Source organism: Medicago truncatula, chromosome 2 (assembly GCF_003473485.1).
Source record: "Medicago truncatula cultivar Jemalong A17 chromosome 2, MtrunA17r5.0-ANR, whole genome shotgun sequence".
NCBI lineage: Eukaryota > Viridiplantae > Streptophyta > Magnoliopsida > Fabales > Fabaceae > Medicago > Medicago truncatula.
This window is the reverse complement of record NC_053043.1, coordinates 1,062,190-1,079,700: the sequence shown is the minus strand read 5'-3', so window position 1 is coordinate 1,079,700 and position 17,511 is coordinate 1,062,190. Positions and strand designations below refer to the sequence as shown.

General features: G+C 34.8%; 1 protein-coding gene across 1 annotated transcript; it reads right to left on the bottom strand.

The window, feature by feature from the left end:
- Positions 1–10,509: 10,509 nt before the first annotated feature.
- LOC11429229 (patatin-like phospholipase domain-containing protein 2) lies at positions 10,510–15,653 on the bottom strand. Its single transcript, XM_003593039.4, has 7 exons — positions 15,026–15,653; positions 13,650–13,793; positions 12,803–12,875; positions 12,396–12,501; positions 12,208–12,304; positions 11,294–11,389; positions 10,510–11,207 (listed from the first exon to the last, which is right to left on the bottom strand). Exons 1-7 carry the CDS (start codon positions 15,548–15,550, stop codon positions 11,046–11,048), a joined length of 1,203 nt encoding a protein of 400 aa, XP_003593087.2. The 5' UTR covers positions 15,551–15,653; the 3' UTR covers positions 10,510–11,045.
- Positions 15,654–17,511: the final 1,858 nt, after the last annotated feature.

The window sequence follows — 17,511 nt, the reverse complement described above, 5'->3', positions numbered from 1 at the left end:
TAAATTGAATAAAGTGTAAAGTGAAAAAATAAAGGTTTGTTATCATAACAAATTCATGATTTGTTAAGATGTATTTGCAATATCTATCTTTAATTTATGGACAATGTTAATCAGTGTCTTTGGGATACTTTTTAATAATTTAATTGATAATTTTTTAAGAAAATATGTGTAATCAATCATTGAAAATCAAAATATTTTACTTTATTATAAAATAATATATTCTTTTAGAACACTTAAAAATGTTCAGAACACTCGCTAACAAAATTCTTAATTTAATAATAACATTTTAAAGCGGGTTCATCATTTTACATGAGCTAGACCAGTTAATCATATAGGAGAGAGTGAGTGGTTATTCCTTGAAGAAGACATACAATTCAATATATATTTTGTTTTGTTAAGTAGTCTAATGACTAAAATGTATTTTTTTTAAAGATAAATAAATAAGGTGTTCGATGTTCCAACCTCAACACTTATAACAATACATGTCTCTATTAACTAAAGCACGAAAGGTACAATTCAATGTTCTACCAAAACATAGCGAAAAGAATAGTGAGGCGCAAAGAATTTCTTTATGTTACGCCACGTACAGAAGCGTATAGAATCTGTACAGATTATTATTTTTTTGGTTACAATCTGTACAGATTATATAGATTATTATAACTAATATATTCATAACAACAAGTCAACTATATATATGAAAAAAGACAATAAAATGAAAAGATTAGACGAAATGTCAAAAAATAATTTAAAATTTACTCAAAAATATTAGAAGTTATTGTAAACTCATTTGTATAAGTTAAAAAAATTTCAAACTCATTTGTATAAGTTAAAAAAGGTATTTTGATATTTATTAACTCAAATATTCATTGTTAAAGATTTTATACAATAAAAATCACTTTTTTTTTTCTTTTCTAAAAGACATCATTCAAAAATGAGTTAACTAGCCTAAACGAATCTACTAGAAAGGGAGTCAAAAATTTGATTCAGTTAATTCACGCCTCTCAATCTCTCATGCATTTTGAAGTTGCTATGAGTACTGTGAAACTGCATCTTGTTGGGTTGAACTATTTATATAGCTTTATATGCCTGCAATTGGTTTAAGCAAGCTTCACGGTCAATAGTAGAGAATTTTAAGTTGTGGGGGCAATATTTACATATCAATTTCTAACATTAAATATATTTAAAATATTACAATAATTTTGGTGTGGATTTTCTTTATTCAAAAATGAAAAAAAGAATAAAATAAGTGTTTCAAATATATATTGACTACAACTTTTTTTTTTTAGAAAGAAATGACATTTATAATTGTTATTATTATTTCAAATAATAAATAAATAAAATTTAGGTATATAACATTATAGAAGTACCGTTTTCGAAAAACGAATCTAAATAAAAGAAAGAAAGAGTAGGAAAACACATAGGAAAGAGATGCATGTATTATTAATAAAAGGAATGATATTTCGACAACCAATTGTAAATAATTTTCACCGACAACTTTTTTCTTCTCTTCTTTTTTTTTTGAAGGATTTTTTTCTTCTCTTCTTATTGAACAATAATATTTTTCCTCGCTTCTTATTGAACAATAATAATAGGGAGAAAAAATAAAAATATCAGAGAGAATTGTCATAAAAGTTATTTAAAAATGGTTATTTAAATATCAATTCTCTGTTAATAATATGTCAACTAGTTATCATATTCTATCATTATATCTATAGGTATATGTATGTGCTGGTACCGGAGATTATGATGTAGTGTTGTTAGGATGGATACAATAAAACTCAAAATTAGTGGGGGCACTGGCCTGCAAAAGAACCAATGAGCCACTGTTTACGGTGGTTTAAAAGGTGGACCTGGAAATGGAATGACGGTGTATCCTTTTTCTTTTTGATAAAACACATGGTCTATTTTGTTTTAGTTTACACTTTTTTTTTTCTGAAACAATTTTAGTTTACACATGATCTGCTTTGTTCTAGTTTATTTGATAGTAGTTATAAGTTCATAAACAACCTCTTCGCGAGATATAACATCATTCGTAATAAAATACATCGAAAAGATTACAGAGTAGACATGCAAGTTATTATCGTACCCAACCCCCAAAAATGGGAAGTATTTTGTACGAATTTGTTAAGGCCTTCAGAAGCGTGAATTCTGAAGGAGCAAAATTTTTAACGCTAAACAAATCCATTAACATCGTCATTATACCATCAGGATTCCCAAATTAAAATATCATCATTCTAAAAGTCGTACTGAACATGCAAGCAACATGAAACAGAGACCATCCTCTTATTATGAATATAATGCAGTTTGATATATAGTCAGTGTAACGCCCTAGTTATTTATTTAATTATTTTATTATGTGGAGTATATATATATTATTATATATGATGTTTGGTGATTTATGCGGAGTATATATATGCATATATTTGTGTATATGTGATTTTTGGGTGATTTATATAGTTTATTTAATAATAATTAGAATAAGTATGAAATATTAATTATTTTGGTGTTTGGGGAATTAATTGAAGTTATTAGGAGTTTGGGGGAGTTAAGTGTAATTAGGAGGGAGTTACTCTTAAGTGGGAAGTTAAGAAAATAGGAAGTGGGAGTCAGAAACAGTTTTACGTGAAACCAAGCCAAGGAAGAGAGAACCAGGAGCAAGAGAGAAGAACCAGAGGAACCCTTTTTGCTGTGCATTTTTCATTCTGAACTAAGGTAAGGGTGGGATTTACTTCAAGAATGTAGTTATTGAATTCTGATTTTGTGTTTAACAGAGTTTTGGTGAGAATTTGGGAAATTGGGTTTTTATGATAAAATGATGATTTTGAAGTTGTAAGCATGATTTTGGGGTTAGAATTAGTTTCTGGTTGCGTAGAACACTTAATTATGTATCTGTAAACTGATTTGGGGAGTGATTGGAAGAAAAATGGGATTTTTGGGTAAAACCAGTTTTCTGCCCGTACAGAAGTTCATCGCTCGCCTCGCGAGTAGCTGTGCTCGCCATGGCGAGTGAGCAACTTCATAGCTCGCCTCGCGAGCAATCCAACTCGCCATGGCGAGTAAGCCCAGACAAAACTTGATTTTTGAAAAATTGTTATAAGATGTTTTGGGGATGGTTTAAGGTACCTAGATGATAATAAAGATGAATGGTGAAAGTTTTAGGTTAAAAAGATGAATAGGGAGCTTAGAATTGGAGTTTGAGTGAGAAAATGTCACTTTTCCCGAGAGTACCTGATTTTCACTCGCCTTGAGTTCGCCTTGAACTCGCCACGGCGAGCTACTGTTTTCGTGAACTCGCCATGGCGAGCAGATGTGCTCGCGAGGCGAGTTGCACAGTTCCTGAGTGCTAACTTGCCTGTATGATTTGTAGTGGTTGAGATTGTTGGATTTGAGCATAGTTTTATTTAATTGTGCATTATTATGGATTGATGAATTGCTGGTTGTTGTTATTGCTGATGGCTATGATGTATGATTATTTATTAAACCATACATGTTGTATTAATTGGAGTCACATGGAGTTGCATTGCATGGTCAGTTGTATGTAGATATACACAAGTAGGTCCATTGCATATGCATAAAACAGCGGTGAGGGCTTCGGTCCTGGAGTACTAGTTGCTCAACAGCGGTGAGGGCTTCGGTCCTGATGAATGCTTTAACCATTCCAAAGCGGTGAGGGCCTCGGTCCTGATTGGTACCACATGCATAATGCATTTCATTAAGAAGTCTAAGATGGTGTCTTAGCAGTGGTCATGTCATTTGCATGAGTCTTGGTTGTTGTTTCAGGTTTATCTGATGTTGATGTCGATGTTGAATATACATTTATTTATATATATTCATTGTGATCTTGATGTGTTGTTGATGTTATTGGTAATATGTACATTGTATACATACTTGCTAAATGGATTATTATGGTGATGTTGTTGTGACTTGTGAATTAAATATTGATATTTGCAAGATTATTATATTTGAAGTTTTAGGGTGTTAGATTCATTTGATGATTTTAATATCTATATTTATTGTTGTGAATCTCACCCCTTCTGCTTGAAAACGTTGCCCTTCCTATGGGTAACTTGCAGGTGATCCTGAGTAGTAGGTGGTGGCTCAAAGTCGTGTCTAGGGCTCTGATACGTGGGATGGGAATTATCATTTTTGTTATTGTTGCTTTTCCTTTCCATGTATCAAATTTTGGAACTTATGGTGTGGAGCCTTTTGCTATCTTTGAACTATGATGTTGAATTATGTTAAGGCCTTTAATGCCTTAGACTATTGTTGGATGTTCATGAGATTATGGATTTTGAAAACTATTCCGCTGCTATGTTTTCATATATATAAGTTGATTTGATTAAATAGTTTTATTTTCTATTTAAGAATTTTGAAATGACGTGTAGCATGCCCGTTGTGGAATTACTCTGATGTTTATATGTTATTTTATTGCTTTTGGGTAACGGGGTGTTACAATTTGGTATCAGAGCAGGTTGGTCCGTCCGACCAAGTAGTAGAGTCGTGTTGAGCCACCTAGGATAGAGTGTCAATTTTAATGTTGCTTTTTGTTGTTGTCCTGTTGGTTGTTTGTTGTGTCTTGGTATGAACTGGTTGGAGAATAACCATGTTCATATCAATTGCTTTAGTAAGACGGTGTACTTTCCTTCTGCCGGAGAAGAGAGTAAAGCTGAGTTTGTGACTACAAAGCAGTTGTAGGAGTTGTTGAATGAAGGTACTTCAGTGGTTGCTTTGACGGCGTCTTTGTCGGTGGAAAATCAAGCTGTGATTGATGGGTTACCCGTAGTGAATGAATTTCCGGAAGTGTTTCCTGAAGAGATTCCTGATGTGCCACCAGAGAGGGAGGTTGAATTTTCAATTGATGTTGTTCCAGGAACTAAGCCGGTGTCGATGGCACCGTACCGTATGTCAGCTTCTGAGTTAGCTGAGTTGAAGAAGCAGTTGGAGGACCTGTTAGATAAGAAGTTTGTAAGACCCAGTGTTTCGCCTTGGGGAGCACCGGTGTTGTTGGTAAAGAAGAAGGATGGTAGTATGAGACTGTGTATAGATTACCGTCAGTTGAACAAAGTTACGATCAAGAACAGGTATCCGCTTCCTAGAATTGACGACTTGATGGATCAGTTGGTTGGTGCTAAGATTTTCAGTAAGATTGATTTGAGGTCTGGTTATCATCAGATAAAGGTGAAGGATGAAGATATGCAGAAGACGGCCTTTAGGACACGTTATGGTCATTACGAGTACAAAGTGATGCCTTTCGGTGTTACTAATGCGCCTGGTGTTTTTATGGAGTACATGAATCGAATCTTCCATGCTTTTCTGGATAAGTTTGTGGTGGTATTTATTGATGATATTTTAATCTATTCCAAGAATGAGGAGGAGCATGCAGAGCATCTGAGAATAGTGTTGCAAGTGTTGAAGGAAAAGAGGTTGTATGCTAAGTTATCAAAATGTGAGTTCTGATTAAATGAAGTAAGTTTTCTGGGTCACATTATTTCTGGTAGTGGTATTGCAGTGGATCCTTCAAAGGTTGATGCGGTATCACAATGGGAGACTCCGAAGTCGGTAACTGAGATCAGAAGTTTTCTGGGTTTGGCTGGTTATTACCGCAGGTTCATAGAAGGGTTTTCGAAATTGGCTCTTCCGTTGACACAGTTGACCTGTAAGGGTAAGTCTTTTGTGTGGGATGCTCAGTGTGAGAGTAGTTTCAATGAGTTGAAGCGAAGATTGACAACAGCTCCTGTTTTGATTTTGCCTAAACCAGAAGAACCGTTTGTTGTGTACTGTGATGCATCTAAGCTGGGCTTAGGTGGTGTTCTGATGCAAGATGGTAAGGTAGTAGCGTATGCTTCTAGGCAGTTGCGTGTACATGAGAAGAATTATCCTACACATGACCTGGAGTTAGCTGCAGTGGTTTTTGTTTTGAAAATTTGGAGACATTATTTGTACGGTTCCAGATTTGAGGTGTTCAGTGATCATAAAAGTTTGAAGTATTTATTTGACCAGAAGGAACTGAACATGAGGCAGAGGAGGTGGTTAGAGTTACTGAAGGATTTTGATTTTGGCTTGAATTACCATCCTGGTAAGGCCAATGTGGTTGCTGATGCTTTGAGTAGGAAAACGTTGCACATGTCTGCTTTGATGGTGAAAGAGTTTGAGTTGTTAGAACAGTTCAGAGATATGAGTCTTGTCTGTGAATTGTCACCCCAGAGTATACAGTTGGGAATGTTGAAAATTGATAGTGATTTCTTGAACAGTATTCGAGAAGCTCAGAAAGAGGATTTGAAGTTTGTTGATTTGATGACTTCAGGTAATGACACTGAGGATAGTGATTTCAAAGTTGATGATCAGGGTGTACTGAGGTTCAGAGGTAGAGTTTGTATTCCTAACAATGAAGAGTTGAAGAAGTTGATTCTTGAGGAGAGTCACAAGAGTAGTTTGAGTATTCACCCGGGGGCTACAAAGATGTACCATGATTTGAAGAAACTGTTTTGGTGGTCCGGTTTGAAAAGGGATGTTGCTCAGTTTGTTTATGCCTGTTTGGTTTGTCAGAAGTCCAAGGTTGAGCATCAGAAGCCTGCAGGGTTGTTGACACCGTTAGATGTACCGGAGTGGAAGTGGGACAGTATCTCTATGGATTTTGTGACGAGTTTACCGAACACTCCGAGAGGGCATGACGCTATTTGGGTTGTTGTCGACCGGTTGACGAAGTCGGCACACTTCATTCCTATCAATATCAGTTATCCGGTAGCGCAGTTGGCAGAGATTTACATTCACAGTGTGGTGAAACTTCATGGTGTTCCGTCTAGTATTGTGTCGGATAGAGATCCGAGGTTCACTTCTAGGTTCTGGAAGAGTTTACAGGACGCCTTGGGTTCGAAATTGAAGTTGAGTTCGGCTTATCATCCTCAAACAGATGGTCAGTCGGAGAGGACAATTCAATCATGGGAAGATTTGTTGAGAGTGTGTGTGCTTGAGCAAGGTGGAGCTTGGGACAGTCACTTGCCTTTGATTGAGTTTACTTATAACAACAGCTATCATTCAAGTATTGGTATGGCACCGTTCGAAGCCTTGTATGGTCGGAGGTGTAGGACTCCTTTATGCTGGTTTGAGTCGTGTGAGAGTGTTGTGTTGGGACCAGATTTGGTACATGAGACTACTGAGAAAGTAAGGTTGATAAGAGAAAAGATGAGAGCTTCGCAGAGTCGACAGAAGAGTTACCATGACAAGCGAAGAAAGGATCTTGAGTTTCAGGAGGGTGATCATGTTTTTCTGAGGGTCACTCCTTTGACGGGTGTTGGTCGGGCTTTGAAGTCGAGAAAGTTGACTCCTAAGTTCATTGGTCCGTATCAGATTTCAGAGAGAATTGGTACTGTGGCATATAGAGTTGCTTTGCCACCACATCTTTCGAACTTGCACGATGTGTTTCATGTTTCTCAGCTTCGGAAGTATGTTGCGGATCCTTCTCATGTGATTCCGAGGGATGATGATGTGCAGGTTAGGGACAACCTGACAGTTGAGACTATGCCATTGAGGATTGATGACAGAAAAGTGAAATCCTTGAGAGGTAAAGAGATACCTCTTGTGAGAGTCGTTTGGGGTGGAGCGACTGGTGAAAGTTTGACTTGGGAGCTGGAGAGTAAGATGCGGGAGTCGTATCCGGAGTTGTTTGCTTGAGGTAAGATTTCGAGGACGAAATTCTGTGATTTGGGGAGAGTTGTAACGCCCTAGTTATTTATTTAATTATTTTATTATGTGGAGTATATATATTATTATTATATATGATGTTTGGTGATTTATGCGGAGTATATATATGCATATATTTGTGTATATGTGATTTTTGGGTGATTTATATAGTTTATTTAATAATAATTAGAATAAGTATGAAATATTAATTATTTTGGTGTTTGGGGAATTAATTGGAGTTATTAGGAGTTTGGGGGAGTTAAGTGTAATTAGGAGGGAGTTACTCTTAAGTGGGAAGTTAAGAAAATAGGAAGTGGGAGTCAGAAACAGTTTTACGTGAAACCAAGCCAAGGAAGAGAGAACCAGGAGCAAGAGAGAAGAACCAGAGGAACCCTTTTTGCTGTGCATTTTTCATTCTGAACTAAGGTAAGGGTGGGATTTACTTCAAGAATGTAGTTATTGAATTCTGATTTTGTGTTTAACAGAGTTTTGGTGAGAATTTGGGAAATTGGGTTTTTATGATAAAATGATGATTTTGAAGTTGTAAGCATGATTTTGGGGTTAGAATTAGTTTCTGGTTGCGTAGAACACTTAATTATGTATCTGTAAACTGATTTGGGGAGTGATTGGAAGAAAAATGGGATTTTTGGGTAAAACCAGTTTTCTGCCCGTACAGAAGTTCATCGCTCGCCTCGCGAGTAGCTGTGCTCGCTATGGCGAGTGAGCAACTTCATAGCTCGCCTCGTGAGCAATCCAACTCGCCATGGCGAGTAAGCCCAGACAAAACTTGATTTTTGAAAAGTTGTTATAAGATGTTTTGGGGATGGTTTAAGGTACCTAGATGATAATAAAGATGAATGGTGAAAGTTTTAGGTTAAAAAGATGAATAGGGAGCTTAGAATTGGAGTTTGAGTGAGAAAATGTCACTTTTCCCGAGAGTACCTGATTTTCACTCGCCTTGAACTCGCCACGGCGAGCTACTGTTTTCGTGAACTCGCCATGGCGAGCAGATGTGCTCGCGAGGCGAGTTGCACAGTTCCTGAGTGCTAACTTGCCTGTATGATTTGTAGTGGTTGAGATTATTGGATTTGAGCATAGTTTTATTTAATTGTGCATTATTATGGATTGATGAATTGCTGGTTGTTGTTATTGCTGATGGCTATGATGTATGATTATTTATTAAACCATACATGTTGTATTAATTGGAGTCACATGGAGTTGCATTGCATGGTCAGTTGTATGTAGATATACACAAGTAGGTCCATTGCATATGCATAAAACAGCGATGAGGGCTTCGGTCCTGGAGTAGTAGTTGCTCAACAGCGGTGAGGGCTTCGGTCCTGATGAATGCTTTAACCATTCCAAAGCGGTGAGGGCCTCGGTCCTGATTGGTACCACATGCATAATGCATTTCATTAAGAAGTCTAAGATGGTGTCTTAGCAGTGGTCATGTCATTTGCATGAGTCTTGGTTGTTGTTTCAGGTTTATCTGATGTTGATGTCGATGTTGAATATACATTTATTTATATATATTCATTGTGATCTTGATGTGTTGTTGATGTTATTGGTAATATGTACATTGTATACATACTTGCTAAATGGATTATTATGGTGATGTTGTTGTGACTTGTGAATTAAATATTGATATTTGCAAGATTATTATATTTGAAGTTTTAGGGTGTTAGATTCATTTGATGATTTTAATATCTATATTTATTGTTGTGAATCTCACCCCTTCTGCTTGAAAACGTTGCCCTTCCTATGGGTAACTTGCAGGTGATCCTGAGTAGTAGGTGGTGGCTCAAAGTCGTGTCTAGGGCTCTGATACGTGGGATGGGAATTATCATTTTTGTTATTGTTGCTTTTCCTTTCCATGTATCAAATTTTGGAACTTATGGTGTGGAGCCTTTTGCTATCTTTGAACTATGATGTTGAATTATGTTAAGGCCTTTAATGCCTTAGACTATTGTTGGATGTTCATGAGATTATGGATTTTGAAAACTATTCCGCTGCTATGTTTTCATATATATAAGTTGATTTGATTAAATAGTTTTATTTTCTATTTAAGAATTTTGAAATGACGTGTAGCATGCCCGTTGTGGAATTACTCTGATGTTTATATGTTATTTTATTGCTTTTGGGTAACGGGGTGTTACAGTCAGCGTGTGTCTCATTTGAATGAATAGATTTGCAAGCTTGTTTTTTATTTGGAAAGGGGATTTGTAAGCATGTTGATTATAGGGTTAATGGTGCTTTACCCCCCGTAATATAAGTCATTTTTAATTTTCCCTTCTGTAAAATATTTTTTACTCGTTTTTTAATGACCTATTAGGGGAGTATTCCATTTTTTTTTTTACAGGAGGTAAATCAAAAAAAAAATTTACAGGGGGGAAAGCGCCATTAACCCTTGATTATAATATAATTTAGGTTTAAATAAATCCACTTATAAGTGAATTGAAAGAAGAAAAAAATTGAGGCCAACATTACTTTCACTTCACGGAAACTCGAAATCACAACTTCAAGCTAGAATTCATTTTGAGGCACAATCACTCAAAAACACCTAAACATTCAAATAATGATTCAAAAAATGGTTAAAAATCACTTTTACCTATCACAAAACTAAATTCAAACATGCACTCAAATAGCACAACAAGATCCTAAATCCAAACATGCACTCAAATAGCACAACAAGACCCATTTATGCTTTATGTGGAGCCACTTCTGGTACACCCACTCGTTTGCATTCTCCTTTGTTAAATAAGAGAAGATGGAAGTGGAGGTGAATTCTTCATAAACTTTATATAAGCAATGCTATATTGAGAAAATAACTTATGAACATACCATAATACTCTTTTATAAGTGCTTCCAAATGATTACACAAGTGTTTTATATCATAAGATAAATCCAAATAACTATTCCAAACGTCTCCTTAATTTACAATTTTCCCCAAATACAAAGTCAAGAAGCAAAGAAACTTCAATTTGTTTCTGAATATCACAGGACATCAGTTCTAAGAAAACTCAAATGCCATATCTTGGTCATTCATAGGGAAATTAGCTATAAATTCTAATTTATTTTGTAATCCAAAAAAAAATCTGAGATTTCAAACTATATGACCACCCTATTTTGTAAATTTTAAATAAAATGTTTCTGCTTTCTTTTTCTTCCCCTCTTCTCATCCACAGCAAGAATTCTATCGCAATGTACAATAAATACATGAAATAAATGAGATTTATAGTTTTATACCCTTAGAAGTTACGAACTGCGGACCTCCCTCCAATGGTAATTAAGGTGATGTCCATTTAAAGGGTAGCATAATTGAATTCAATTTGTTATTTCCTCATGCATCTTCAATCCATAATGCGTTATTGTACAATGCTATTTCCGAATGCAGGAGCAGTAGTATCATCTTGAACTAGTTTTTCAACTGGGTTTTCCTTTGCCCAGACAGCAGCATCAAGATATCCAAACTCAAAGAGTCGGTCAAGAATTACATCTTCTGCTGGCTCAAGTGCCCAATTCAAAAGCTGAAATGATTTCATCCAAAATACTCATCAGTCGTCTACTAGTCGTTAAGAAGATTAATATGCTAACTCACAAAATTCAGGGATACCTGACGGGGGCTAGATGCGTTCTCGGGATTACAATCTGGACTAATCCCTATCCCTTGCAATCCCATACGACCTGCTGGAAAAGCACAAACACGTACCTGTACAGCGATAAATGTTTATCGAGGTTAAAATGTGATAACAAATTAGATAGATCTTAAATCTTTTTAATCACAACAGAATTGAAGCAAACCGATCACAGTGCATGAATAGTTTGAATAGTTTGCTTATCTAAACATACTTAGCTTTCTCTTGCTTGTCAATTTCTTCAATAAAAGCAAAAATACACTAATCACTTCTCAGATATCCTGAGAAAGTTAGAATTATTTTCTTAACCATCAATTTATCTTTAATACCTCCAATTAGCTGTTGAACAGAATCACACAGTTTCAATGTTTTAAATACTATAAAGGAATATACCAAAAATTCACTTTGAAACTGAAAAGTACATCATAAAAATGAATAACCTAAAAAAGCATTTTCCACCCTGAAGTTTACTCTTCATCAATAATTGGTAGATTATCTAAATATTGTATGGGAATATTATTCAAAAACCATCTCAATCTTTGTATAACACCAAGCCCTCAATATGAAACCATATAACTAGTGACCAAACATGCAATCGTCATTTACTCGCAAATTAGAATGATTAAGTTCTTGATCGTGAACAGGGCCTAGATACCATCCAGTAGATGGATGAATACTCACTGGAAAAAAGTATTCCAATGAAAGAATTCCATCTTAAATGATAAGCATAGAACTAAATTAATGGAAAATACAAGCTTAAATTAATAAAGTCCAAAAAAAGTTTTATAAGGCATTCAAACAAATGTAACCAAAAAAAAAAAAAACAGATGTTTCACTAAATAGTCAATCAATTGGGTTTATAATAGTCTAACTAGTAACTAAATAAAAGTACCGTTTGCGCTGCAGATGTCGGTGGCATAAACAACGTCAAACCCCCATCAATGCATAAACGATTTCGAAACATTGTAGCTGGCTTTGGTGCAAGATATCTGGAGGGAGTGAGGTTAGAAATTGACTTAATCCTCTAGAAAGAGTAAAATCATCACATGAAACTGAGGTAATATTATACTAACAAATCACCCTGGAATAAAGGAAGAAGTAAAAACTGCATTGATGAGATCTTCCTTGGAATCAAACTGATCCACCAACAAACCCCTGGGTCTCCAAAGAAGCTGTGTTACAGCAACTGCAACAGAAGTACATATTACGACACGGCAGGACTTGAAAAACTTCTTCAGTTACAAATAAGACAACTCTGAAGTTCAGAAACAGAATCCTTATTTTCTTTTTGTTTAATTTAATAAGTTAATAAACCATGCAATTATAAATGTAACTTAATAACTAAAATAACAAATATGTTTTTTCTCATGAAGTGTGGGCTTCTTCCGGTAATAAATAATAAGGAGAAGATTTTCAAGTTCAATTCTTTCTTTCTACAAGCCAGTTCTATAATGAAAATAACTAAAGTGCAGAACATTCAATATTACCTCGAACTCTCCCATTAGATCTTATATGAACGTCATCTGGCAAAAACTTCTGAAGAATATCACGCAGAACAGCCTATGAAGAGAAAACAATTATATCACAAAATGAAATTATATATATCTCGCAAGGAACACCACACTATGAGATTAGAACATTCTTTTATCTATTAAAAAGAAGTTAAAAAGCACATGCATATTATCACAACTAAAGAAAATCTCAGCTTTCCACTGTGGATAATAACTTAGTTACATTTTCACAGACCTCTGCACATCATATAAGCTCCTATTTGGTTTCAAAAACAGTTATGTCGATTAACAGAAATATCATCAATATTTATAGCCCCAAAACAGTTATATCTTGTAAAAATGCTAGAGGTTTTTTGTTTTTAACATTCACTAATAACTGGTACTTAATAACTTTCAATATAGGTTCTACCATTCTGAATTCCAATAGAATCCAAAAAAAAAAAAGTGGCATTGCTTAAAAGGAGAAAAGAGTGGAGAGGTAACCACTTATCACATGAACTCGCACCCACCCATCAAGACTTCTTTGGGTCCCAAAAGTCACAAGGATCTTATTTCAGTTCTTTCTCCAAGGTTCTTGTCAGCAATGTAATATAAAAAAAAAAATAGCTAAGGTTTTTTGGGATAGTTTGTGACCTAGAAATTGACCTATGTTTGCTCCAATAAAAGTTAAAATTCAAGTTTCAACACAGGGTAAACTGGACTGTAGATTAACCACACTTGAAGCTCAAAGGATAAGGGACCATGAGCAAACAAGCATTGACAACTAAAATTGAGTGCGAGACCAACTACGTGAAGTACTTTCAGGCCAAGTATAGAGGCATACCCCCAGCCGAAATGCAGTCCCCCCCTTCCGACAATCTTCAGCCAATATTTTAGTAGCTATCAAAGCTTCTTCCATGCTAGCTCCAGAAGCAACTACAGCACAGACTATAGCTCCAGCAGAAGAACCAGCTAATGGCGTGGTTTCCTGGAAATGTATCACAAAACTAACATTATGACCTCAAGATGCCTCATACCAAAAATTCACAAATAGAAGTGTTTTCAAAATAATAGATTACATAACTTGCAGCACAAGCATAGTATACCAACAAGAAAATACAGAGTCAATAGTGCCTACAAGCTATACTGTGCACAAGCATAACCAGCTAGGTGCTTTGCTAGCACCTAGCAAAGCAGATTTCAATATTACACTTAACAAAACATAAAAATCACTCCAGAATGAACAAGATACATAGTGAATGAACTCCAGATAACCAATGACAACTAATTACATGAGCACCCAATTGGAATCCATAGATAAACTTAAACATACAATGATACAAACCTTATCAACAATTCCAGTTCTATTTCAATAACAAAAACATTCAATTGGAATCCCTGGATAAACATACAATGATACAAACTTGATACGAGAGAATAGACTACGGCCCTGTTTTGATAAAAACCTCAATTAATCGTTTATAACATGGGCGCTTATTATGTAAGTTCTTATGTGTAAGCTAATATTACAACAAAAGATAAAATAAATACAAATTTTTTCATATAACCTGTAAGCTATTTTCATAAGCTATCTTGAAGAGTTTATAGAAATAAGCTGAAAATAGATTATGACAACGCCATGAGTTGTTTTCATAGGCTCTCCCAAACTGCTTCACAAGTGGTTTTACAATTACGCCCCTGTTTGAATAAATAACTTTTTTTGCAGCTTATAGCATAACTGCTTGTCATATAAGCACCAAGATAAAATAAATTCTAACTATTTTTGTATATTCTACAAGTTGTTTTCACAAGCTCTCATGTAGAGCTTATGAAAACAAGCTGAAAACAACTAATGAACATGTCATAAGTTGTTTTCACAAAGAGTGTCACAAGCTCTGTAGCACCGACACTTCTAATTGAAGGTGTATCCGGTGTTAGACATGACACTGACACATATTCAATTGGGTCATTTTCATAAATTACTACGGGTGTCGTCAATGTGTTAATGTTGGTGTCTGTATCATTGTTTCATAGGTCACAAGTACGACACTCTAGATGAGCATAAGCTTAAATTACTACCGGTGTCTGTACGACACTAACGCAAGTAGAGAAGGTTAAATGAGTCAATTCACACAGACCCTTGATAAGCATAAGCTTACATAAATAAATCCAATCCAAACAAGTCCTTAATAGTTATGAATTAAAAAAAGGAGGATAGACCTTAATGTAACCATTCTGAATAAGAAAATGAGCGACACCAAGATGATAAGGAAAGAGAAGACCAGCAGCAGAGAAACTAAAACCAGGAGTAGTTACAACTCTTCTACTCCGTTCCGCTTCAATATCTTTCACTCTCTGTTCCCAAATCACATCAGATTGAATCTCATCTTTCATAACAGCACCAATTCTCTCTTTCTCATCGTACATTACCGTTGAGTTCGAATTCGAATTCTCGAACATCACCACCGGAGTCGATTCGCGGCTGTTGATGAGACGTGAAGCTATACCTAAGAAAAGCTCGCCGGTGGCAACGGCGAAGGATTTCTTTTCTTCCGGCGGAGGAGGAGAAGGAGTTGTGGAGTGTTGTTGAACGCGTGGTGGATAATTGAATTGAGTGCGCGTGGGGAGAAGAGTGAGGTTAACGTCGTTAGTGGAACGGAAACGGAAAGTGTGACGGTAACGGTGAGCTTGAGAGGGTGAGATGAAGAAGGAGGAGATGGATGGAGTTGGAGCCATGCACCCCATTTGCGTGAACGGAGAAGAGGACACGATAGTACTTTTACTTCTCTAACCTCTCTTCTTTTCTTTTGTGATTGGTTTCTTTATTATTTATTATTAGTTATTAGTTTTCGTTATTTCGATTTCCACGATGACGACTTTCCCTCGTTTTAGACGGAGGTCGCTATTTGAACCCTTTTTTTAGGTAATACACCCACATTTCTTTTCATTCGGTAAATATCTAATTGCGGTTATACTTGCTCTCGTGGACGCTACGGTACTCAAGTTTTGTTTTTTTAAAACAATATAAAGAATCTTTCCACAAGGACATTAAATTTGATGTGAATATTCATGAATGTTTATGGGTGAGGTCTAAGTTAGGTCTAAGTTACTCTCTCATGATTATATCAACCAATTAAAATGTAATATACATAGGTAACATTAAATGTCAAATAAATGAGTAAATTTTTTCTAAAAATAAATGAGTTAATTTTAATTTTTTTTTTAAGGAAAGTTAATCTTAATCATAATAGACCTGCATCACTATCAACAAAAGCTTTTAAGTCCAAACAAAAGAACAAAAGCTCATCAAATAACCATTTCAGCAGCAACCAAATAAATGCTAGCAAACTCCCACAACATCACAGCGGCAACATCTGCTAGCAGCCCTCAAAATACAACGGATGACTTACTCAATTGTTATAATTAACTACCTCACAACCAAGAAAAATAAAATCAAAAAGAAAAATCAAGTCACCATACCTTACGTGGTACTGGAAATAACGGCAATTCTCATCATATTTGAAATCAAACGAACGACGACGATTCTCACGAAAATTGAAAAATGCAGCAGTTGGGAACGACAGAATTGAACAATCAAAATGGAAAGAAGAAATTTTATGAATATAACTGATAAATTCAAGGACATTCAGATGAAAGAAATTTGATGTGAAATTTTAATTGTTCTAAGTCAGTCATTTAGTGTAAATTAATTAAGATTGAACACCTAAATATAATTAATGCAATATTACATCATGAGTCTTTTATCTTATTTATTTGTAACACTTTGGTCCTTTGTCTTTATTTTTTCCCGTTTAGGTCCTTTATCTCTCTTAAAAGCACATATACATCTTTTTTCGCATTTTTTTTATTAAAAAATACATAATTTTATTTTTAAAAATATATTTTTATTAAAACTGAAAAAAAATCCAAAAATATGATGAAGATGTTCATCATCTTCATCTTCTTCCTTTGAATCTTCATCATCTTCTTTAAATAAATAAAAAATCTATTAAAATATATCTCCAAATATCGTGAATTAATCTTATATTCACCTCAAATCTTCTTTTAAACACAAAAATCAAAACCTTAATTTCACAAATGTTGCAGGGCGGATGGTGGAGGCTTAGTCACTGGCGGAAGAGTTAGGCTTTACGAAAGTTAAGATTGTTCTGGAAACAACAAAATTGATGTGCAAAGCTGCTCTCAATTTTGGGGTTATTTTTATGCCGGACTTGAATATTGAGTTAGAAAATAATAATAATAATATACAGCACGACAATTTATATAAATAAATCTATTTTTTTTGTGATGAAACTAAATCTCTTTCTCTATAGGGTTTTGATTTTTGTGTTTAAAAGAAGATTTGAGGTGAATTAATTCATATGATATTTGCAGATATATTTGTGTAAATTTTTTTTTGATTCAATGAAGATGATGAAGATTCTAAGGAAGAAGATGAAGATGATGAACATCTTTATCATATTTCTGGATTTGTTTCATTTTTAATAAAAATATATCTTAAAAAATAAAATTATGTATTTTTTTAATAAAAAAATGAGAAAAAGGATGTATATGTGCTTTTATAAGAGATAAAAGACATAAACGGAAAAAAAATAAAGATAAAGGACTCAAATGTAACAAAGAAATAAGATAAAGGACCTCAAATGTAATCATGACTATGATTAAATAAAAATTAAAAGTATTAA